Raw genomic sequence first — 26,345 nt, forward strand, 5'->3', positions numbered from 1 at the left:
TGTTCCCACATATTAAACTAAGTATGGTAGAGCAGGGTCAGAATAATCACCATCAACATTCCCATTCAAAATGGGAGGAATAGGAATTATATGACTCTGAATGGTTCATAAAAATTTTGAATTCCCATTGGACATATGTTGTCAGGCCACCTACAGGGGGCGGGGGGGGGCAATGTTTTTGAAAAGGGCCTAGTTCTCTTATGCTTCTGGCTCTGCTCTCTGGACTCTTGCTCTGTCCACAGTATCATAGTTAAATAGCTTTCTCAGCCTGGTTTCTTCTTGTGGAAAGTTGGGGACCAAGCGAAGTTTCATTTGGAAGTGTTCTAATTAATCCAGCACCCTTAGAATTTTTAAAATTTTTCTATGTATCAGATTATAGTCTATTACATAAAGGCCCCACTCACAAGTCTTTTCAAAACAGATCTTCCCCCTTCAGTGGCAGTGTATCAGAGAGCTCTGGGACTAGTTCCTTTTATCAAGACAAGATGGTCTATTGGACTCCAGTTTAGCTCATTTAGATATATTTTTTAAAAGTTGTTACAACCACACATTTCAGTTGATCTTTGACTACCGGCCTTATTTCACCTTTGAAATCTTTTACAAGCAAGTCTTAGTCTTGTATCCTCTGTGTTTTCTTTAATTTTGCTCACATACTGAACATTTTCTTCTTTAGCTGATCCTGTATTAGCTTTATCTTACATCTATGAAGCCAGTTTACAGGGCTTACAAATGTTTTGTTAAATATGTCCCTTTGGATTTCATGCTTTGGAATTCTTTTATAAATGAGTTGTGTATTTTATTTCATTTTCAGTTGTTCATTGGTAGTGTATAGAGACACATTTGATTTGTGTATATTAATGTTATATTCTGTGATCATGTTAAATTCACATAGTTTTTCTAGTGGATATTTTTTTGTAGATTCCTTAGTATCTTCCATGTACATGATCATGTGTATACAAATAAAAACAATTTACTTCTTCCTTTCCAATCTGTATTCCTGTTGTTTTTTTTCTTTTGCTTGCCTTATTGTAATGGCTAGGATCTTCAGTATACTATAGTGTTGAATAGAAGTGGTGAGAGTAAATATCGTTGTCTAGTTTCCAATTTTATTTATTTATTTTTAAATATATTTTTATTGATTTCCGAGGGGAAGGGAGAGGGAGAGAGAGATAGAAACATCAGTGATGAGAATCATTGATCAGCTGTCTCCTACATGCCCCCTACTGGGGATTGAGCCTTCAACGCAAGCATGTGCCCTTGACCAGAAGGAACCTTTCAGTCCACAGGCCAATGCTCTGTCCACTGAACCAAACCAGCTAGGGCTAGTTTCCAATTTTAGGGAAATAGCACTAAATCTTTTTCTGTTAAATATGTTGTTAACTTGGGTTTTTTTATAGATGACTTTTATTAGGTTTAGGAAGTTTCTTACTGTTCCTAGTTTATTGGGAACTTGTTGTGAATGGATATTACCATATGTAAATTATACCTCAATTAAAAACTGATTTAATAAAAACAAAAACATTACATACACTAAAACGTGAACAGAGTAACATTGGCTCACATCAGTTGTTTTTTTTTAAAAAACAACACACTGTGTAGCCCTAGCCGGTTTGGCTCAGTGGATAGAGCATTGGCCTGTGGACTGAAGGGTCACAGGTTCGATTCAGGCCAAGGGCACATGCCTGGGTTGTGGGCTCGATGCCCAGTAGGGGGCATGCAGGAGGCAGACGATTAACAATTTTCTCTCATCATTGATGTTTCTATCTCTCTATCCTTCTTCCTTCCTCTCTAAAATCAATAAAAATATTTTTAAAAAAACTGTGTAAAGTTTAAGAAAAACTTTAGTCACAGCTAAAAGATTATTTTTAATATTAGTCAACTATAATATTAAAGGTATAATCAAAATGTTTGTTAAATATTTTGCTTTCAGAAACAAAGAAAAAGGAAAGGAATTGTTAACTTTCCTTTTTCTAAGCTCATTTAATACTCAGAACTCATATTTTTCTATGTGATAAAACTCTGCCTGTAAAATCTGAACTGAGCTTTTCTAGTTAGCACCACTGAGAAATTTTCATTCCTTTTATTCCCCCCAGAATAAGGCACAATGTTTTTTAATGTTTAGTAATTATTTTTCTTATTTGGCATATAAATACTATAGATATAGTCTATTTAACACTAAATATTGACTCTCTAGGTTGCTTCTTAATCAGTTTTACAATATTTTATTTCCAGTTCTATTCTTATTATATAAGTAAGGAAACTGAGGCTTAGAACAAGTATATGACTTGCCTTTAGTTATTTTTATATCTCTGGTAACTTTTTTAAAATAGGAGTTACTTAAAGATCCGCTGTACATTGGACTCCGGCAGAGAAGAGTGAGAGGTCCTGAATATGATGCTTTTTTGGATGAATTCATGGTGGCAGTTTCTTCCAAGTATGTATAGTATTTATTTTACCTATATTTGAGTTGAATTTGAAAAATTTAAAGGTAACCTAACATAATGAAGTATAAAAATATCCAAGTTTTGTGCTATATGTCCAATAATTGGAAGCAATTTGAATAAAATACATGTGCATATATATTCATAGCAGTTAGTGGCCAAGTGATATCTTCATGTGTTTATCCCCTAAAAGGTTGTCTTTGTTGCTATTCCTAAAGAAACTTTTCTCTTATGATTATTGGCAGTCTGGCTAATAAATCTGATCTTTGATTGTCTTTTTGGATGAATCTGACCCATTTGTGGTAGGAAAAGCAGAGGAAGAAGTGAGCATGAGTTAGCGCAATGCACAAGGTCCAGAATGGAGCAAGGACCAGGACATCCAATCACAATCTGTGAATCTCTGATTAAAAATAAGGTATTCAATTAAAGTGCAGTGCTATATTTTACCTAGTCTAGGTAGTATTTAACTGTGGGCCTAGTGCTACTGTAAAATTTTCCAGTTTTTTTCTTTCAAAGAAGAAACTTCTGCCAGAAGTTAGTAATATATTCTAGGAGAATTTTGTCTCACTAACAGTCATCCCATTTGTTACGGTATAGCCACAGAAACCATGTACTATTTAAACACACGTATGTTGCCTTGGTTTCTCATGGAAATAAACTCATCACTAGAATCAACTCTAAATGGAGACATCCTTCTGGTTTCTTTTTATTATAAGGTTTGATTTTAAGAAGTTGAATCCAATAGCAAAAAGTACTTCTACCAGCTTGCACAATATTTAGAATAAATGGAATCTTTCATTACCCAAGGTTTTAATGCAGAGTATAGTTGGCAATTAGTATAGACTACTTTTTAAAAACCCATGCCTGATTTATTATTACTTATTAACTTAATTAAACTGTACTTATTCATAGAAGTAGTTGAGAAATTCCACAGTTTAAGTTCAAGATTGCTTAATACAGTTAAATGTTAGTAGTTTTTCCTATTTAATTTTAAGTGCCTTACCCTAAAACTTATGTAAGCTTTTGAAATTATAACTTTTCAGGTAGCCACATTAATCAAGAAATTATATAGAGAGTACGATGAGACTATATAAAAGGAGAAATTCTCTATGTATTTGTTTTTATTGTCTATTTGTGCAAATCAGGGGTGGGGGATGTCTGACCTATGGGCCATTTAAGGCCTGAGAAATCATTTGGTCTGGCCCTGCCAAGGCATTAGGAGTGAGTTAGTTAAGTGCTTGACCAAATATAGCAGGCTAAGTTTTAAGTTGATAATTTTGTATGGCCTGTGGATGATGTTACAAATATCCAAATGGCCCTTGGCAGAAGAAAGGTTCCCCAACCCTGGTATAAGCGAACATGGTTTACAATTCTTTTCTTTTAGTTGCTTTTCTTTCCTAATCTTATCTTATTATATTCATTAATTCTTATTGCATTAATTCAAAATTCCTTTAATGTGCTTGTAAATTTTTTACACTGGTTTTATTCTTTTTGTATGAGTCTTATTGAAATGTATTATTCCGTGTGCCCTATTTTTCTTACTAGAATGTAAATTGTTTCAGCAAAATAACTTTATTACAAGAGATTACTTTTTATCTATCATACATTATACTGTAGCACATAGTGGGTATAAAGAAACTACGTTGAAAGCATTACTTAAACATTGAATGCAACCTTAATGAAACCACAGTGCCATACATCTGAAGCAAAGGTGGTTCTCTAATGAAAACTAGAGAAGCACACAAGTTTCCAAATAAAGTGGCTCTGCTTATAGTAAACTAAATATTTGAGTTTTAAATATATACATTGATGTGTTAGAATTGTTCTTTTCTCTAAAGAAGAAAAGTATTTTAGTAAATTACTATTGCGCCCTAATAGGTTTGGCTCAGTGGATAGAGTGTCGGTCTGCGGACTCAAGGGTCCCAGGTTCAATTCCGGTCAAGGGCATGTACCTTGGTTGTGGGCACATCCCCAGTAGGGAGTGTGCAGGAGGCAGGTGATCAATGTTTCTCTCTCATCGATGTTTCTAACTCTCTCTCTCCCTTCCTCTCTGTAAAAAATCAATAAAACATATATAAAGAAAAGAAAAGAAAAAAAAGAAATACATTAAAAAAAAGAATTCCTTCTAAAAAAAAATTACTATTGCAACCATTATTACCTATCATTTTCTTTTTGAATCAACAAACAATGAGATAAGAGGAATTCCTTAACATTTTATGAGTTTTAAAGCTAAATTATATTTATTAAAGATAATAGTTACCTTTAACAGTGACCTATATACCATGCTTCTTGTATGTGTGTGTTCTTTGCCTTTTCTCTTGACTTTCTTTTTTTTTTTTTTTTTTTGAGAATCAAGAGTATGGTTTTATTTATTTATTTTTATTTTTTTTTATTAAAAACTTGTTTCTTATTGTTTTCCATCTATCTGTACCATCTACACTAATAAAAGAGAAACATGGTAATTAGCGTACGACCGCTACCCTTCCCATTGGCTAATCAGCATATCCTTATGCAAATTAACTGTCAGCCAAGATGGCGGCCGGCAGCCATGCACTGAAGCGAGCAGGGAGGCTTGCTTGCTTCAGTGACTGCGGACTCCAACGTTCCCCGCCTAACTTGCCGGCCTCTCAGCTGCAACTCTAAGCAACTATGTACTATGTTGCAAATAAGAAGCTAAACAAAACCCCAGAAACCAGCCAGACTGAAAGCCAGCCGGACTGAAACTTTGTATCGATGTTTTCAGCAGCGAGGTCTCAGAGCTAAAGCTGGCCCAGAATAAAAAAAAAAAAAAGAAAACAAGGAGCCGTTGGGAGCTTCAGTCACTCGCCTGCCGGAAAACAGCCCTCAGCCCCTCACCCAGACTGGCCAGGCACCCCAGTGGGGACCCCCACCCTGATCCAGGACACCTTCAGGGCAAACCAGCCAGCCCCTACCCATGCACCAGGCCTCTATCCTATATAGTAAAAGGGTAATATGCCTCCCAGCACCGGGATCAGCGGAGCAGCGAGGCTCCCGGCACCGGGATCAGCGTGACAGGGGGCAGCGCCCAAACCCCCTGATCGCCCTGCAGCTCTGTGTGTGACAGGGGAAGGCGCCCCAACTCCCCTATTGGCCCTACTCTGTGAGTGACAGGGGGGAGCTCCTCAACCCCCTGATCGGCCCTGCTCTGTGAGTGACAGGGGGGAGCTCCCCAACCCCCTGATCGACCCTGCTGTGTGTGTGACAGGGTACGGAGCCTCAACCCCCCTGATGGGCCCTGCTCTGTGAGTGACAGGGGGCAGCGCCCCAACCCCCTTATCGGCCCTGCTCTGTGAGTGACAGGGGGCAGCGCCGCAACCCCCTGATTGGCCCTGCTCTGTGACAGGGGGCAGCGCCCCAACCCCCTGATCGGCCCTGCTCTGTGCATGACAGGGGGTGGCGCCGCAACCTCCCCATCGACCCTGCCTTGAGTGTGACGGGGGCGGTGCCCCAACCCCCCAATCGGCCCTACCCTGAGCGTGACTGAGAGTGGCATCGCAACCTCCCGATCCGCCCTGCTCTGTGCATGACAGGGGGCGGTGCCCCAACTCCCCAATCGGCCCTGCTCTGAGCCTGACCAGGGGCTGCACTTAGGGATTGGGCCTGCCCTCTGCCACCCGGGAGCAGGCCTAAGCCAGCAGGTTGTTATCTCCCGAGGGGTCCCAGACTGCAAGAGGGCACAGGCCAGGCTGGGGACCCCCCCTCCCCACCCCCCTGAGTGCACAAATTTTTGTGCACCGGGCCTCTAGTATATAATAATTTAGAAAATAAGCATGAATATATCTGCTCATTAGTAATATTAAAAAGGGAAACTCAATATAAATTTATTTCATTATATCCAGAAATTAATCTAAAAACAAAAGCAAAAAACACCAGTAGCAATGTCTTGTGGGTCAAAATAAGGTCCTTTGTTCAAATTATTTTTCTTGCCCTCCTTAATTTATGTGCATTTATAAACAAAGATGAAAAAGGTATGCACATATGAAAGTAGTTTAATTCTTATTTTTAAAGACTATCGAGGGCATGAGTGGGGGGAGTTTATGGGGGGATGAGGTCACATATGTAATACCTTAATCAATAAAGAAATTAAAGATTAAAAAAAAATAAAATAAAAGGGGGAGGACATCTGTAATAGTCTCAACAAAAGATAAATAAATAAATAAATTTTTTAAAAAAGAAACAATAAAGACTATCAGTGTGGCTGATTTGATGGGGAAATAGTATAACAATATTTGAATGAGATATATATTATTTTATCATTGGAGATTAAAGATGAAAGTAAAAGGATAATTAAGAAAAGGATATTAGAAAGTTGGTTGAGGGTAAGTTCAGAAATTTAAGGGGACTTTTTTCAATTCAGCAATCCCTTATAAAGGCATTCTCTAGGAAATGTGAGATCTAATTTGCAATTAATACGATATCTTGACCTATCCTTATTGTTGATGATCACTACCTTTCAGATAGTAATGGTGGGAGTCCTTATAGTGGCCCCTCACGACCTCTGATGCACTCGGCTGCAGCCACACTCTCTGCACGTTGCTGTCAATGAACTCTTAAAGCATGTTTCCATCTCAGAGTATTTGCTCTTGCTCTCCCCTGTCTGAAATATTCTACCCCAAGAAATCTACTTGGTAAATGACCTAATTGTTGTCAGTACTTGTTGAAATCTCACCTTCTTCTGAGGCTTACTAGTATCCAGATTCTCCATATAATACTGAAATCTGCCCCTTCTTCTCCCCATGCCTGGCTCTCCTGATACTCTTGCTTTGCTGTACTTTTCTTATTTTATAATTTTATATAATTTATTCATTTATTACATGTTTTGCTTACTGTGTGTCTCTGATAATAGAATATGTATTTCCTCAAGGACAGGAATCTAGCTTGTTCATTTTATAAACAAGTTTCTATGTCAATTCCTGGCACAAAATACTTAGATATGCAATATATATTTGTTAAACTGGATTGAGCTACTACTCTAATGGAGGCCACACAAGAGAATGTGAGTGGATTGGCAACAATCTTTCACCATACTAGAAAATTAAAGTTTAAATATGTCCTACATCTGCTGAGTTACTACCATCATTTTCATGTAGAAAGTAGGAAAATAGGGATGTGGTGAGGGTGAATACCTGATTTTCCCAAGTCTAACAACAAACAGATTATCCCTTGAGGGCTAAGAGGTTCTGAAGTCAGTATGTTACATAAAGTAATCTAACTACATTTAATGCAGGTTGGCAGTAAATATTTTCTGAGCTGATAGATTTCAAAGTCCCATTATTTAAAACTGTAACAAAATTTATATAAAATTTGCCACAATCAGGACATAAGAACAAAATAATCATTCATATTGCCAAGATGATCACATTCTGGCTAGCTTAGTTTTCCATCATTTGACTGTTATTTTTATTTCACAAATTATAAAACAAGCCAAAGCTGACACAGCATGTAATGATTTTGATTTAACCATCATGTAGTGATTAATTCTTAAGACTTTGTTGTGGCATCCACAGATGGTGACCCAAATTTTTTTTTTTACATCTTCAATCAAAATAAAACCACATTCTACAGTATAGGTGGCGAAGACTGCCACATATATGAATAGAAACAAAATAAGCAATTGTTATTATTCTTAACCAATATGGTTAGATTTGGATATGTAAAAATTATAATGGAGAAAAGGCTCAGTCTTACTGAGCACATATTAGAGTGGTGTTGCCTGGATAGGTTTGTAGTCCATTTCTACCGAGGCCTTATAGAATGATGTTTCTTACTTCATGGACTTCACCATGGTTTGGGATCTGACCCTCAATTTGGGAAGTTCAGAACCATGATTTGTCAGTGTACAAGGCCCCTGTCTCAGGGACATGTGATAAGCAAAACCAGGGCTTTGAAGTCAACCTTTGGCTCCATCAACTACTACATTTGCAACCTTGGGAAAGTTGCTTACCTCTCCAGAAAAAAAGTGAAAAATAATAACAGCACCTACTTCATAGGGTTGTTGTGATGATTGAGATTAAACATTAAAAAACAAAATTACTTTTGTTAAGTGATACAAATAGTAAGTACAATTTTTTTTCCCAAGGGAGGATGATGAGGGCCAGTAATTTAATAAAAAGTTATAGGTTGCCAAATTTGCATTAATGTTAGAGAGAACACTTAATAGTTGGAATTGTTCAGAAATAAAATAATGTATATAAAAGTACTCATGCCCTGGCCAGGTGGCTCAGTTGGTTAGAGCATTGTCCCATACACCAAAAGACTGTGGGTTTGATTCCCAGTCAGGGCACATACCTAGGTTTCGGGTTCAATCCCTGGTCAAGGAGAGGCAACAGATTGCTGTTTCTCTCTTTCTCTCTCTCCCCCTTCTTGTCTCTCTAAAATCAATAAAAATATATCCTCAGGTGAGGATTAATATATATATGTATATACGTATAGAAGTATTTACTACAATGGTTTTCAATAAAAATTACTCAGTAGTTGTTATTTTTGGTTGTTTTTGTTGTAAATATTATTTGTGACCTCTCTGTCACTTTAAGTATGTGGGCAGATACACTTAATATAAACATAATATATACATTATACAATATAAATATATAATGTAATATAAATATAAACATAAACATACAGGTTTCTGCCTTAAGTGGAAGTATTTATTAGAATTAAACATTTTCTAAAGTGTTCTAACTTTAGGGTTCTATTAAAGTACTAAAGAATCTGCATTTTGTTTAAACATTCAGGGATGAGCTGTATCAAAAAATTCAGTGATTCATTTATAGTTGGGATCATTATGAGTCAGTTGAAAATGTTTGATCATCACATCATATAATTATACTTGGCCCAGAGGAATATATTTCTCATTCAACATTTTAAATTACTTAGTTTTTCCTTGTTTTGCCCAAAGTTTTTTTCATCAGGAGTTAAAGGTGATTAATTCAAAAGAAAAAATTTTTACAAAAACTTTTTATTTGCCTTGTATTACATTTCCTATGCTGCATATTCGTTGTAAGTCAGCTTCAAATCAAGTCCATGACAAGAATTATTTCCTCAATAAAAGATGATATGAAGATACTAAAAACTATTGAATTAACTTGCAAGATTAAAAAGGAGACTTGGGCTTATATAAGCCAAATATGCAAATCAACTATCAACTAGTCCACTTCTTCACTATCTCTCTTTCTTTAAAAATTATCTTTAAACAGTACCATCTGATTATATCCCAAAGCAGAAATTGAAATAATTTTTTTCTTCTTGAGTATCTGCAATGATTCCCCAATGCATTTATCTTAAGAACGGATTCATACCCTGACCGGTTTGGCTCAGTTGGCCTGTGGACTGAAGAGTCCCAGGTTCGATTCCAGTCAAGGGCATGTACCTTGGTTGTGGGCACATCCCCAGTGGGGGGTGTGCAGGAGGCAGCTAATCGATGTTTTTCTCTCATCGATGTTTCTAGCTCTCTATCCCTCTCCCTTCCTCTCTGTAAAAAAACAATAAAATATATTTTTAAAAAAGAACAGTTTCATTACTAAGTCCATGTAGACAGTTCCTCTGTTATGTCCTTGATCTATACTCTTGACTCCATTTCCATAACCATAACCCAACTTCCCTAGACTTTACCCCTTTATATCTTTATCACCATAAAGAACCTTTCAGTAATTTCTAGTTTCTTTTGTATCCCAACAGTAAGTCTTCAAGAGCTTACTTTTCCCCCTTTATTAACTGTTTTCACCTTCTACTTATAAATCCCTTCTGATCTGGCCCTTGCACTTTGCCTGTTTCTTGTCACCCTCCTCCTCTCCATGAATCCTTTATATAGTGGCCCCCCCTTATCTGCAGTTTCATTTTGCAGATTAGGGGAGGACTATTATATCTGCCCCCTTATCTAATATGAACTAGAGAAGCACAATTTTCCAAATAAAGTCCAAAAATATTAAATGGAAACTTTTTTGGTAGACATAAACAACTAATAAGTTTGAAATATTGTGCAGTTCTGAGTAGCATGAGGAAATCTCATGCCATCCCTCTTCATCTTGCCTGGGATGTGAACCATCCCTTTGTCCAGCGTCTCCACACTATATATGCTCCCTGCTCATTAATTTATGCACTGCCAGTCGTGTAAAAGTGTAGCACGTACAGTTATGTACAGTACATAATACTTGATAACAACTATTACTGGTTTATGTAGTTATTATACTATACTTTAATTGTTTTTTAGAGTGTACTCTTTCTACTTATTAAAGAGTTTTCTGTAAAACAGGATGCTGTGTTACACCAGCAGTAGCCTCAGACATCTCGTGCTTACTGAGTCTCTGAATTGCATCATTTTCTGTTGTGCTTGATTTAATCCCCTGTTGTTTTGTACAGTAACATGCAGTACAAACTTATAACCTAAAAGAAATAGGCTATAACATATAACCTAGTTAGGCTCCACCATCTAGGTTTGTGTAAGTACACTCTATGATGTTCTTCTAAATGTTATGAAATGCAAAAGAATTTGCTTTTAAGTATACTTTTTACACATGACTGGGGACTCATAAATATCGGGTATTAAAAGGCATATCTTTTCCAACTTAGAAATTATCAGAAGCTGACTCAATTTTAATGCATTGTTTGTTTTCTTGACATGTAAACATATCTGTTTAAATTTAAGAATGAATACTTGATATGCATTCAGATCTTATCATGGATTTGAATCTTCAGAAATTAAAGAATGATTTTTACTGTTGCCATCCAGAGAGAGCAAATATTTAAAAATAAGGAATCATGCCCTAACCGGTTTGGCTCAATGGATAGAGCATTGGCCTGCGGACTGAAAGGTCCCAGGTTCGATTCCGGCCAAGGACATGTACCTTGGTTGCAGGCACATCCCCAGTGGGGAGTGTGCAGGAGGCAGCTGATCGATGTTTCTCTCTCATCGATGTTTCTGTCTCTCTATCCTTCTCCCTTCCTCTCTGTGAAAAATCAATAAAATATATTTTAAAATAAATAAATAAAAATAAGGAATCATAATTACTTCTTATTGTGTTTATGATATATAAAAACCACCAGATGTGTTCCATCAATATTAATAATAACAACTATCATAACAGTTGATACATTTTTTTTTAGGTTTTTAAAATTACAGTTTACATTCAAAATTATTTTATATTAGTTTCATGTACACAGCATAGTTGTTAGATAGTTGTATGCTTTACAAAGTGTTTCATGCCTCATATTTCCAGTAATTGCCTGACACCATATTTAGTTATTACAAATTATTGACTACTAGAGGCCCAGTGCACAAATTCGTGCACAGGTGGGGTCCCTCGGCCTGGCCGGTGATTGGGGCCGATCGGAGCCATGGAAGGTTGGCCAGCGGGGGGAGGGGCCACAGGAGGTTGGCTGGCCAGGGAGAGGGGCCATGGAAGGTTGGCCAGCCGCCCCTATGGGGGTCATTGGGGCTGGTCAGCCGGGGGAGGGGCCACGGGAAGTTGGCCCTGGGAGCACACTGACCACCAGGGGGCAGCTCCTGCATTGAGCGTCTGCCCCCTGGTAGTCAGTGCGCATCACAGCGACTGGTCGTTAGATCGTTCGGTCATTTGGTCACTTAGGCTTTTATATATAGAGATATTTCCTATCCTGTACTTTACATCCCCATGACTGTCTTGTAACTACTAACCTATACTTTTCAATCCCTTCACCTTTTTCACTCACTCCCACAGCTAATGCATTTTTATGGTATATACCAGGCTGTGTTCTAATTTAAATACTTTAAATCCTCAAAACAGTTCTATGACATTCTTACAATTAGTTATCCCCATTTTTCAGATAAGAAATAGAGGCACAGAGAGATTACGGACTTTTCTATAGCTACTCAACTAGAAAGTGACAGGGCTGAGATTCAACGTCAGTCTGGCTCCAGAGCCCATGGGCTTACTCATTACGTTGCATTCCTGTCTGATTTAAAGCAATGCTATCCAAATGTGTCCGTGCAAATAATGTGGCATGTGCAGCACAGTCTGTGTTCAGACCACTTACAAACGCAGCTGTCGCTGTCCGGGTGAAAATAGAAATGCCAATAGCTGTAAGCTTCGGGCTGGATTTTACACATTTAGCCATGACAATAAACCCTAATAACTGAGAAGGAAGCTATGGAAAATTAGGTGATTTGTTTGAAAACTATGCATTTTTCTCTTTCCCTAAACATTTTAACTTCCCTAAACAAATAAAACAGTTTGAAGATATTTCTGGTACTTGAATTATAAGCATATAGGAAATGTGCGTGAATTCAACAGAAGTTTCATTCAATGTGCATTCCAAATCTTGCTCTTTCTTGTCCACTTCAAATACACTCTTTCAGGTTCTTTGCCCTGCTGTTGTCTTAACCCTCAGGCATTTCTCTTTCCCTTTCCCCTCCCTCCTTCAGGTCTATACTCGAAATTGCACCCTTCATACTGGCTGGCTTTCTCTACACTACTTATCACCATAGAACATGTTGTATAATTTACTTATTTATTATCTGTCTTAAATAAATACAGTATGAATCCAATGAAGGCAAGGTTTTGGGTTTTTTTTCTGTTTGGTTCACTGCTCTACCCCTAGAGCCTGACTCCTAGGAAATACTCAGTAAATATTTGTTGGATTCATTCAGTTTGTATCTGGTTTCAAAGTATTTTATATTAAGATGTTTTACATTTGAACTTAAAGCTGGGAGTTAATGAGAATAAAGCTTTCGTGCTTTTTGTTTCAGGTGAAAGGACAAAACAGAAAAAAACAAGTCTCTTGATTTTGACCATCTCTGGCACATAATAAGTTTTCAATGGCTGTTAAATGTATATTATACTCTTGTGGTTAAGGTTGTTGTGTTAGTTTTATAATATATTGTACTCCTATGTACTTTTTTTCATTCTTAGCATTCTGATGTTAAGAAAAGACAGAACAAGCAAATATATATGCCATATGTAGGAAAAGAGCATGCTATACAGCCTAGACAGGTCTTAATGTGAATGTGGGTTCACAGTCATACCCATATTTTTTTAGCTAAGTTAAACTTTTTTTCTGGATAAGCTGTATTGACATATTGGAAAACAAATAAATAATAGTGAGGATAAAGGAAAAAAAATCCAAACGTTGTTGACTCATGTATAGTAAGAGAAATTAGGTATCCCTATAGTAGAGTTGTCCCCGCTCATACAAATGATTTCTATAAACTTAGTCAAAGACAATATTTAGAGTACCTTGGATTATTTATTTATTCAGCAAACACATTGAGCACCTATATGTATCAGGCATTCATTTTGCAAAATGCTTTTAAGGAACTCAGTATTGTTGGGAAGAGAGATAAATAAACAGACATTTTCAGTAAGCCCTTCAGTGGAAATGAGTTTAAGGTATGTAAGAATATAAGAAACAGTGTCTAATAAGTAACCTGGGGAAGATGAGTTGTCAGACAAGACTTATCTAGCTTGTCTCTTCTGACTTTTACAAAAAGAATAGTTTAGTATTAACTGTTCTTTTTAAGTGCCAAACCATATGAAATTAAAATTAGGAGCAGATTTTGCTCATTTCAGCCATTTGAGTTCACTATCATGTCTTGATATTTTGAAAAGTTGTATTAAATTCCTATGAAATTGTTTTTAATCATGGGGTAAGGCTGCCTAAATCTGCATACATATCTGGAAAACTTTTAAAGTATTTTTTCACAAGTGAGACAAGTGAGTGTTTTATATTTAAAGACTTAGACACCTGGTCGCAACACCTGGTAATATGCCAGATGTAAGATGTTTCCCAGGCATACTCGTAATACTTCTGTAAAGTTAGATTTCAGAAATGCAGACCAATATAGAAGACTTAATTTTATTTGTGAGATGGGTATTATAGCAAGTTGACAAATAATATTTAGAAAATATTATTTGTTACTTCTCACCAGGTATTAAATATTCTTTTTTAAAAAAAATCAATTCATTTAAGAAATAATGAATGCTTGCTATGTGCCAGGTATTGTTCTGGGCACTGGAGATATATATTGCTAGTATTATCAGATGCACCTGCACAGAGTTCTTATAATCAACTAATGCCCAATACATGTGTTCATGGTGAGGCCAGGGTTATAGAAATTTTGTCACACTTCCACATGTTTAGACAGTGGGTTATTGGGTCAATTATTTCACCATTATGGGCAGTGTTTTTTATTTGTTTAATTTATTCACCATCTTCCCAAAACATGTGCAGCAAAAAGAACAATTGGAGGAGCCAAAACTTGGAATACACAGAGTTCTAAAAGACACAGTATCTAACAGATACTGTAAATAAAGGAAAGCCAAGGAGTTATCCCATATAATAAAAGGGTAATATGCAAATTGACCCTAACGGCAGAACGACCAGGAATGACCAGTTGCTGTGACGTGCACTGACCACCAGGGGGCAGACACTCAACGCAGAAGCTGCCTCCTGGTGGTCAGTGCACATCCACAGGGGGAGCGCTGCTCAGCCAGATGCCGGCTCATGGCTGGCTAGTGTAGCAGCAGTGGCAGGAGCCTCTCCTGCCTCCGAGGCAGCACTAAGGATGTCCGACTAATGGCTTACCAGGGGTGGGCAAACTTTTTGACTCGAGGCCACAATGGGTTCTTAAACTGGACCGGAGGGCCGGAACAAAAGCATGGGTGGAGTGTTTGTGTGAACTAATATAAATTCAAAGTAAACATCATTACATAAAAGGGTACGGTCTTTTTTTTTTTTTTTTTTTTTTAGTTTTATTCATTTCAAATGGGCTGGATCTGGCCCGCGGGCTGTAGTTTGCCCACGGCTGGCTTAGGCCCACTCCCCGTGGGGAGTACGCCTAAGCTGTTAGTCGGACATCCCCCGAGGGCTCCCAGGCTGCCAGAGGGATGTCTTACTGCCAGGGAGTGGGCCTAAGCTGGCAGGTGGGCATCCTCTAGGGGTCCCAGACTGTGAGAGGGCACAGGCTGGACTGAGGGCCTCCCCTCCGCCTGAGTGCATGAATTTTTGTGCACTGGGCCTCTAGCCTAGTATAAAAAGAAAGAGATGGGGGGAGCTAGTAAAGGGTAAAGGAGGTCAACAGGCAGAACTTTTTTGCAAGGCAGGTCTGGTGACAAATCCCTTCAATTTTTGGTTGTCTGAGAAAGTATCTCTCCTTCACTTCTGAAAGATAATTTCACTGGCTACAGAATTCTAGGTTGGTTTTTTTCTTTTAATACTTTCTTTTAATACTTATAATATTTCAATTTAGTTTCTTCTTGGTGTAATCCTTAATCTTTTCCCTGTGTAGATAAGGTGTGTGTTTTTTTTCTGGATTCTTTCAAATCAGTGCCTTTGATTTTCTACATTTTGAATATGATATACCTAGTTATAGATTTTTTTTTGGTATTTATCCTGTTGGTGTTTTTTGAGTTTCTTGGATATGTAGTTTGGTGTCTATCATTAATCTTAATTAATAAAAATTGTTCTCCATTATTATCTCAAATATTTACTCTCCTTGTTATATCCATTGTGTGTATGTTACACTCTTTTTTTTTCACATGTTGCACCAAATTTTAAGACAAAGGACACTGGACATTAAGAAAGAGGTCCACCCCAGTCTTTATCATCTAGTGCAGTTACTTTTCTTCTTGTGTGTACTCTGCTAGCATATGTTACACTCTTTGTAATTGTCCCATAGTTCTTGTGTATTCTGTTCTTTTTCTCTTTGCATTTCAGGTTTGGGAATTCCTATTGACATTTCTTCAAGCTCACTAATTTTTTTTCTTCTCCATGTCTAGTTTATTGATGAATCCATCAAATGCAATTTTCATTTATATATCATTTATATTACTTCATTTATATTTCTAGCATTTCTTTTTCATTCTTTCTTAGAGCTATCATCTCTTCTGTTTAATGTTACCCATATGTTCTTACATATTGTCTACTACTATTTTATCTATTAGGCCCTTTAACATATTAATCATAGTTACTTGAAATTCCTGGTCTGATTACTCCAAAAGCTCTATCATATCTGATTCTAGTTCTGATGCTTGCATTGTCTTTTCAGACTATAGTTTTTACCCTTTAACTTCCTTGTAACTTTTTGTTGAAAGATGGACATGATGGTACAAAGTAAAAGAAACTAAGGCCTTCAGAGTGAGGGTTTTGGTTTAGCTAGCAGTTAGGCTGTGTTTACTATTTGCTATAGCTGTAGTGTTAGAGGATACATTTTCCTCAGTGTCGCTTATCTCCCCCATGTCTTTGGGATTTCCTCACAGATTTATTAAGTAGAGTTTGAGGCTAGCAGTTCTTTTAGTTGTAATCTCCTGTTATTTATTGGAGCCCTGTTGAGGTAGTAATAAGATGTGGGGGGAACGGAAGCATATTATAACCCTATGTTTAGGTCTCAGTCTTTTACTGAGCCTAAGATGGGTATTTCCCTTCCTCATTTTAAAAGTTAGAGGGAGCTGGAGTTGGGTATTTCATTGTCTCCAGGTTGAAGGGTAGAGGAGCCTTTTAAAAGGAGAATTGAGGACTCTGGGTGTATTTCAAAAGCTTAGTTTTTCTATTCCTCTGCTGGAAGCATAAGAGGATTTCTCCAGTCTTCCCAGTGAGAACCTGGTGAGGTTCCTGGAGGCAAAACTGTAGGTGGGTTCTCCCCAAGACTGCCCCCTCTCCCCACCTAGGAGTTGTGAACTCTCTGGTTAGTCTACACTGAGCTGCCAAATATTCGTCAATTATAGTTGAAAGCATTGGCACAGATATTGGCTCCAGTTGCAGGGATTGCTCCTGGCCTTCTGTTCCAGGTAAGCTGTGATTCTTTGTGTTTGCTTGTTTGTCTCTTCAGTTTTGGGGGCAGCAAAACTGGATTAAGAAGATACTATTTTGAGTTTGTTCAGCTTTTTTTCTTGTTGTAATGACTGGAGTGTCCACATCCAAGCTGTTTACTGGATGTCATACTGGAATCCTGACCCTAGATTCAGAAGTCTGGGATGCAGATGGTAAAAGGTCCAGGAGGATAGGAAGTTTCTGGTAAACTGAGTTGGATTCTAAATCTTATTTTTGTTCTCAATTTTAGTTTGACAGCCCAAACTGTGACCTTGCCTTATCGTGTCCTATATGAATCTTTTCTCCATGTTGCGTTACCTTAAGCCTAACCTTATCTCTGATCTTCCTTGACCTGTAATTACCCAAGACCCAGAGCTAACATACTTGTGGTGGGCATGTGAGCATTGGTTTTCAATGTGTTTTTGCTAGTGTAGAATCATTGGTTGATTTTGATTAAAGTGGGGCTGAAATCTAGGCCTGTTAGAAGATTTATACTCAGGTTCAAAAGCCGTTGAATTTCATACATTATCATCAAAGTTGTAGTAGGTAAATGGTCTGTTACTTATATATTTTGCCTCTTATAGTGAGTGAATATGAGAATGTAAATATTCTGTTTACAAAAGATAACAAATATCTAAGTGACTGGCCTTATTTTCATCATTTAATTCACAAAATATATTAAAAGTTATATTTGAGACAATGTTAATTGCTATATTTTCTTCTAAAGGAATGCTATCATTCATCTTTTAAGTATTTCCTTGAGGTGGGGTTCATTTTATTTCAAAACTGATATGTCTGTGTCTTAAGACTTAATGTGCTGTATTTCATTGTAAAAATCTTTACTTTCTTAAGTTTACTGCAGAGCTAGAGAACTATTAGCATGTAAGTTATTAGTCTCTTTCCTGTTGCAGTTTGTTATTAATGATAGAACTTTTTGCAATTAATAAATTTATAAATATGTGCTTTCCATTCTTTCTTTTTAATTTAAGCATAGCGCAGCAATATCATAAGAGAAATCCAAATAGAAATTTTAAAAAAGCAGGTAGTAAGCATAAAATAATTTTATATTCTCCCCATATTTCAATGTTAGCGAGCATTGGGAAACACCAACTTACTGCTGGAAAGGCATCAGTAAGACAAGTGTTTCAGGAAAGAGGGAATTAATGGGACCAAACAGAGCAGTGAATTAAGCAAGGTAAAGATGAAAACATTTCCCCTGGAAAAGAAACAACAACTAAACAAAACAAACAACAAAAAAACACATTTCCACTGAAAAATCACTTTTCTTTTTCAATTATAAAAATAGGATATACTTGACATGAAAGGGTTAACAGGCACTTAACCAAATAAGGTCCCTGGGGCACACATGAGAGCACAGTTAAAAAGCCCCCAGAGAATAAAGCTTCTAAAGCAGCAGAAACAGTGTCATAAAACTGTTATAGGACATTAGGTTCTTGTCAACAGACCTACAGTCTTTCCAAAGTTGTGTTGATTTCATCTGATTTGGCACTGCAAAATAAAAAATCTCAATCTATTAGAATAATTGGATATAAGGGAAGTCAACCTCAAAAATTTTTTAGATTATATATCCCATATTGTCTTTACATTGCTTGGTATGTGGAGAATTTGGGTGTCCCATAGCTGAAATTTTGCTTACAACCAGCATCTCTGTTTATCTGTATTCTCTTTTATTGAAAAATTTCTTCTTAACTGGGGGTTTGAAAATATAAACCTTACCATTTTTTTTTCCTGAAAACCACAGAATCCACAGAATGTTATTGTTATCAACTTGGGGGGAAAACAAAGTGACTAATACAGCTCATATGAGAAACAAGAGTGGGAACATCTTTACTGCACATATGCTTATGATTTAAGCATTGTCAACTTTCAAAAAACCAGTTACAGTCTCCCTGTGACTCAGTGGTAGCCACATTCTCTCTCTCCGCCCCCCCCCCCATTAAACTGCCATAAACTTCTTCCTCTTAGGATCAGATAGAGCCACCCACAGAAAAATAAAACTTGGTGCATTCATAACTACGTCTATAAGTTATCATTTGACATACTTTCTTTTAAAAATTTTATCCATTTTGAATTTTGTGAAACTTTGTGAATTTTATTATTTAATGTCTAGGTTTGAAAAGAGAGCTAATCTTGAGATAGGCATGTCCTTGAATTATAAGCCCATTCCTTTTTGAGATCTTTATAAATTGTATTACCAGAAAGCAAAAGATCCTTTCCTGAAATTTTGTGTGGGTTCCCTGGTTAGATTTTTTTATTTTACCTCTTAGCCTAGCCACAAACTTCTCTTTATTTGAAATTAACTTAGTTGGGTTTTTTTTTTTTTTTTGCTTTAATGATACATATGTCTTGTTTTGAAATTTAAAATTTTCCCTTCAAAAAAATGACGTCCTTATTCTATTTATTAGTAGAACAACAATGAACTCTTACAAGTTTTGATCTTTATTATAAACTATTTAACAACTTAGAACCTTTTTTAACCCTATGTTAAGGGTTACATGTATAGGGTCTCTCGGTATTCTTTTCTACTCTTTCTGGGCCATGAAAAGGTATTTTCTAGTTCAGTTAGAATGATAAATTCACATTTTATGCATCCTCTTCTCAGAGATGATCACTTTACAGTAAATAGTATGTTCAAGTTCTGAGAACTCAAATGCTGAGTGAAGAGACGTGTTTTGTTTTGTGTACTGGTTCTCAAAACCATTTGGGCAAGGATTCCTATTTTTGCAAAATCCCAGTTAACATTACTGTAGCACAAGTTTCTGAGAAACCCAGTTCCTCAGAGGTTTCTAATCACTAAAGGATGTACTGATCACTTTGGCCAGAAGAAAGTGTAGTGGTTTAATAGGCTATGTACTGCATAAAGATCGAGCTTTGTTTATTTTGAGGGGGTTTTAGGAAGAAGAAGGATTTTGATCATTTACCCAGAAATATGAAACCTAATCTGTTCTGGAGTTTAGTTAATAAGTACAAAAAGGAATGAAGAGTGGTAATTTATAAGTTATATTATAGTATGAAAAAAACAGATGTAGTCTGATAAGAAATATATTTTTATAGCATATATATCTTACCAAACCTAATCAGAATTTACTATGCAAATCACTTGAAGTATGAGCATTCATTTTACTGACGAGATAGTACAAATCTTTTTCCTCGCTGCCCCTTGCCCCAGCACTGTTTTTGATGCACTATCTAGGGTTTGATTTTATTTTGTTTTTTTTCCATTGGGTGGATTAAAGAATGAGATATATGATCTCTTTGCACAAATGTATCAGAGGTTGTCCTCTGGGCATATATTTCATATGGGTTTTGGAACAATACAGAAGTTATTTTTCTTGCAATGGAGAATTACAGGATTTTGGAATGAGACAGAAAATATATTTCAGCAAGCTAATGGAGACTTCTATTTTTCCAGGCATCTACTTATTCCAACAGTTTATATTTGGCCAAACTCCTAGTTTTAAAACTGAAGATAGGGAATAGTATCACATTACAATAAATGTTTGACTGGGTCTTAAATACTAATTACTCTTCCAAATTCTCATTAACCTGGCCTCTGAAGACTAGAATGCAAGAAGAATGCATTAGTTACTGAGCTGCTTTCCTGACCTTTCTTCATTTTCATCTGTCATTATTCTAAATTTTAGAAAACAACGAAAAAAAGGGAAAACTGGTGGTATTTCTGGGAAAATAATTTCAGGGGGAAAATGTCAATTTAAAAAAGAATACTAAATATGTTTTGACTTATGAGAATATTTTATGATAGTGTTTGATTCTTAATATATTCCTGAAAGTAAGCTAATAGAGCAGTGTCAAGATGTGTACACTATAAAATCCAAATATATAGTGCACTTTGATAGAAACGGCACTTAATCAAAGCCTCCCAACAATGATTTTCCAGTCTTGCAGTTTATATTCCTTAATGTTGCTTGTATATATAATTTATTATAAGCAAAAAAAATCAAAACACAAATGGTTTTAGAATATAAATTAATCATTGACAAAGATAATCAGATTGGGATTATTCATTATCACTGAGGATTTTATTTGAGGTCACTATGTTTACCAACATGTTATAATAACACCTACTAAATATACACATATACCTAAAGAAAGGAGCAATGAGTATCCCCAAGCCATTGTTTATACTCATGGTTTCATATATCCTGGAGCTTAATCACAACTCCTGTGGTAAATAAGGAAATCACACTGGGCAAACAAAACTAGTATTTATTGAGGGCTTTTTATGTGCCAGAAGTTTTTCCAAAGGTTTATATTATTTTAATTGCTCACACCTGTGAGGTAGGTATTATTATTCCCATTTTAGAGTTGAAATAACTGAGGTTTAGGGAAATTTAACAACCTACCCAACATCCAGAAGTAATAAGTAGAGCTGGAGACAGATCCAAGCAGTTGGATTCAGCAGAGGCTTGAGCTCTGATGAACTCAGTCATACCAGTTTGAGTTTTCCATGTTAGTAGTTCCTGAAATGGAGTTGAAGTGTGAAAAGTGTATTGGAAGTAATGCCTGTGGAACATAAACAGGGAGGGGAAAGAATTGGGCAGGGAAAGCCTTCAGACCATCATGCACATCTGGGAAGCAGAATTGGCAGAGAGTTTCAGGCTGTAATATAGAGCTGGCAAAGTCTCAGCCAACCCAGTGGAGAACTCCAAAGCAAAGATTGCTTGTTAGATGAGCTCTCATTGAGGAGGAATGACCAGGCTCCCGTGGTACTGCTGTGCTGAGAAATTGACTGGGGACTCGCTGGGAGGAGGGTGGCCTTGGATGGAATGTTGGAGCAGATCTTAAGATATTGTGTCTGGAGGCAGTTATCTAACTGACTCATAGACAAGTTCTATTTTTGAAGGGCAATCCAAGCAGCATATTTCCATGGCTGCCCAGCACCATACTGCCATTTCTCAGATATCAACTACCATTTCCCATCCATCAGATTGGCAAAAGTGTTTAAATCTGACCTAGCCAAGTGTTTGCGAGGCTGTGGATGAATATGTACACTGCTTGCAGGAGTATAACTTCATTAAACACTTTGGCAACATAGTTAAGATTTTCATAATCTTCTGCACAGCAGTGGCACCCCAGAGAAACTTGTTCATAAGGAGATGTGTACAGAAATTTTCACAGCAACATTGCTTGTAGTAATGAAAAATTGGAAGTAATCTAAATGTCCATCAACAGGAGAATGATAAATTGTGCCATAAAAATACCATGCAATATTGTATCCTATCTAATAAAAGAGTAATAGGTAAATTAACCGTCACTCTGCGACAAAGATGGCGGCGCCCATAGTGGCCGGGGTGGGATGCTGGTGGCGTCACCCTGGCAACATGGAGCCCAGCGTCCACACCCTAGCCACACAGAGGGCTGCCCGGAGGGAGGGGAGAGGCCTTAGGCCGGAAGCTGGGGCGAGGGATGCTGACGTCGTTGCAGGTCGGGCTGAGGGACCCCCCCCCCAATGCACGAATTCCATGCACTGGGCCTCTAGTAGTATATAAAAGTGGAAGGAACTTGTGCTTCATATGCCCACATGAATATATCTAAGAATCATATAATTGTGGAAAAATTGTAAAAAGAGACATTTGAACACATTCAGCCTGAGCTCTTAATAATGGCACCATACTATCATGTCATAAGAATCAGATATCATTCAATACCCATCAGATTCATGTACAGTTATCTATGTATATAAAGTTTAAAGACAATGTCACATTTGCTTTTGGAAGTTATACGTTTTTAGTAAAAATACAGGATGCATGGGAGTGATAAACAGCAATTTTAGGAGAGTGAAGTGGGATTCAGGAGGGACAGAGGTAGTTTTACTTGATATTTGAGCTTTCTTGTGGTCTGAAATAAATATGGCACAATATTAATATTTCACAAAATTGTGTAGGGAGCATATGGGTGTTAATTAATATTTCTAATGCTTTTATCTATGGTTAAAATACTTTGTCAATATATATGTGGGTATTTAGTAGTGAAATTATAGGTACATGTCTAAAACTTACTTTGACATGCAGGCATCATATCTACAGATCTAAATAATGTAATACATTCAAGGAAGTTCAATACCATTTTTCTGAAATCCTTTGTTAAAAATTTTTATGACACAAAAATGTAAATCAATTTTTTTAAAAAATTATAACCTGGCAGGCTTTTTATAGAAATTAACAAGATGACTCAAAATATATTAGGAAAGGCAAAGGACTTAGAATTTAGAATATCTAAAATAATTTTGAAAAAGAAGAATAAAATTAGAGAAATTATACTCCTTAAGTCTAAAACTTATGAGGCTACAGTAAATTAAGATAGTGTAAAAATGGTATAAGGCAATAGAACAATAAAGTAGATCAATAGAAAAGAATAGAAAATCCAGAAGTAGGCCAATATGAATATGGTTAATTGAGCCTAGATAAAGTACGAAGGTAATTCAGTGGGGATACAATACTTCTTTTAAAACATAGTCTTTGAACTATTAAATATCTATAAAGAAAACATGAACATCAACCCACATCTCATACTTATCCCACAAAAATTAACTCAAAATGGATCATAAATCTAAAGCTAAAATGATACGACTTTAAAAGTTATATATAGAAGAAAATCTTTGTGCCCTCAGGTTTGTTAAATATTTCTTACAGGAAACACAAGTTATAAAAGAAAAAAAATGTTAAATTGCACTTTAATAAAGTTAAAAACTATGCTTTTCAAAAGATACTGTTAAGAAAATGACAAGAGAAAATAGTCATAATATATATGTCTGATGAATTACTTCAGAATATATTTTAAAAATTCCTACAACTCAGTAATAAGACAAAACCCAATTTTTAAAATGGGCAAAGATTTGAAACAACACTTAACAAGAATCTTTAAGTACATGTAAGCTCATTAGTCATCAGGGGAAAGCAAGCTACGGTATTTTATTATTATTATTTTTTAATCCTCACCTAAGGATATTTTTCCATTGATATTTTTTTAGAGAGAGTAGAAGAGAGAGGGAAAGACAGAGAGAAATATTGATGTGAGAGAAGCACATCAATTGGTTGCCTCCTGCAAGTGCCAGGACCAGGGCCTGGGGCGAGGAGGAGCCCAAGATAAGTGCCCGGACTGGAATCAAAACCCGAACCCTTCAGTCTGCAGGCCAATGCTCTATCCACTGAGCCAAACCAGCTAGGGCAGGAAATGCAAATTAAAATCACAATGAGATGCCATTACACACCCAGTAGATGGCTTAATTTTAAAAGACTGATAATAGCAAGTGTTGGTGAGCATTTGGAGCAACTGGAACGCATCCTTTTTTATTTTTAAATGTTTTTATTTATTTTAGAGAGATAGGAAGGAAGAGGGATAGAGAGATTGAACCATCTATGAGAGAGAAACATCAATTGGCTACCTCCTACATGCTCCCAACAATCCGGGCATGTGCCCTGACAGGGAATCATGGTTCATGGGTTCAACCACTGAGGCATACTGGCTGGGCTGGAACTCATCCATTGTTGATGGACATGTAAAATGACGGAACCACTTTGGAAAATTGGCAGTTGTATTCTTAATATACCTACCATACTACCAAGCAATTCTATTCCTTGGTATTTTCAAAAGAGAAATGCAAAACTTTTTAAAATATTTCTTTTATTTTTCATTTACAATTGAAATACAGTACTATATTAGTTTCAGTGTACACCCAAATAATTAGATATTATACAACTTACTAAGTGATTATTCCAATAAACCTCATATCCATCTGACATCGCACTTAGTTATTAAAATATTATTGACTATATTTTTTATGCTGTACTTTACATTCCAATGAGTATCCAAGTAGTCCTTGCACAGGCCCTTTAAAAGGAATTTCCTGGGCCTCCAGCCCCCATCCGTCTCCCTCAAACTCAATCCCCACTGGTTTGCACAGCCACAAGTTATGAGGAATTCTCTTTCTAACACTGGAACTCTGTGCTGGGGGCGCAGGTGTGGGGCTGGGACCCTAGCTCCTGAGGAGGATCCTCCACAGCTGAGATATCCCTCCCAATTTTCGTTTGCCACATGGGACTAGCCCATTCCTCGTTTCTACCCTACCCACCAGTCTTGATATGGCTTTTTCTCTATATCCTTAGTTGTAGGACTTCTGTCCAGCTAGATTTCAAGCAGTTCTGAATGATGGTGATTCTGTAGTTTAGTTGTATTTTTTATGTGGTTTTGGGAGGATGCGAGTACCTCACTTACCACACTGCAATCTTGACCGGAAGCCATGAAATGCAAACTTAAAAATAACTCATAGCAGCTTTATTTGTAATATTCTCAAAATGGAATTAAACCATATATCCATCAATCTGTTCATAATAACATACCCAAAGTGGTATAACCATATATAGGAATACTGTTCAGCAATAAAAAGGAACTTACAATTTATGCAATATGAATGAATCTCAAGAAAATCATGCCAAACAATAGAAGACAAATACAAAAGGTTTAATTTATATTATTCCACTTATTTAAAAATCAAGAAAAGACAAATGTACTAGTAATCTACAGTGATAGAAAGGAGATCAGTAGTTGTCTGTGGGCCAGTGTTAGGGGATTGACTAGAATGGGCTTTTGGGATGTTGAGCATATTCTGTATCTTGCTTATAGAAATGCATTTATTGAAACTAATCAAATTATACACCAAAAATGGGTGCTTTTTATTGCTTGTAATCACATGTCATTAGAGTTAATTTTAAAGAAAGCAAGGCATAGAAAAAATCTTAGCCTGACATGAAACTCTTTAGCAACTTATTATCTAGATGACTTTATAGATTTTGTTATTTATTATGCAGTATTTAGATTTTCCAGTCATTTTCTTTATTTTCTCATGTTTTATTGAGTTTTGAGAGAGAGGTAGGGAAAGGGAGAGAAAAAGAGAAACAGTATTGTGAAAGAGAAACATCAATCAGGTACCTCCTGCACGCTCCCTACTGGGGATTGAGCCAGCAACCCAGGCATGGGAAGATGCTCAACCAACTTATCCACACTGGCCAGGGTTCTTGACTTCTTTCTTACTCAGTCTCCTATTGCTTAGAGGCAAGCATG

At 36.6% G+C, this 26,345-nt stretch overlaps 1 protein-coding gene and 1 non-coding gene across 2 annotated transcripts in view; one reads left to right on the forward strand and one right to left on the reverse strand.

Moving 5' to 3' along the window:
• The window catches only part of ME1 (malic enzyme 1), a 148,712-nt gene that overhangs the window by 69,545 nt on the left and 52,822 nt on the right, over positions 1–26,345 (forward strand). The window contains exon 6 of the mRNA XM_006090348.3: positions 2,331–2,434. Coding sequence (XP_006090410.2) covers positions 2,331–2,434 — 104 coding nt within the window. The remainder of the gene's footprint in view (positions 1–2,330; positions 2,435–26,345) is intronic.
• Positions 15,972–16,130, reverse strand: LOC111826360. Its single transcript, XR_002829701.1, has one exon. It is a non-coding gene; the product is annotated as a small nucleolar RNA SNORA81 (small nucleolar RNA).

This window comes from Myotis lucifugus, unplaced genomic scaffold (genome assembly GCF_000147115.1).
Source record: "Myotis lucifugus unplaced genomic scaffold, Myoluc2.0 scaffold_71, whole genome shotgun sequence".
NCBI lineage: Eukaryota > Metazoa > Chordata > Mammalia > Chiroptera > Vespertilionidae > Myotis > Myotis lucifugus.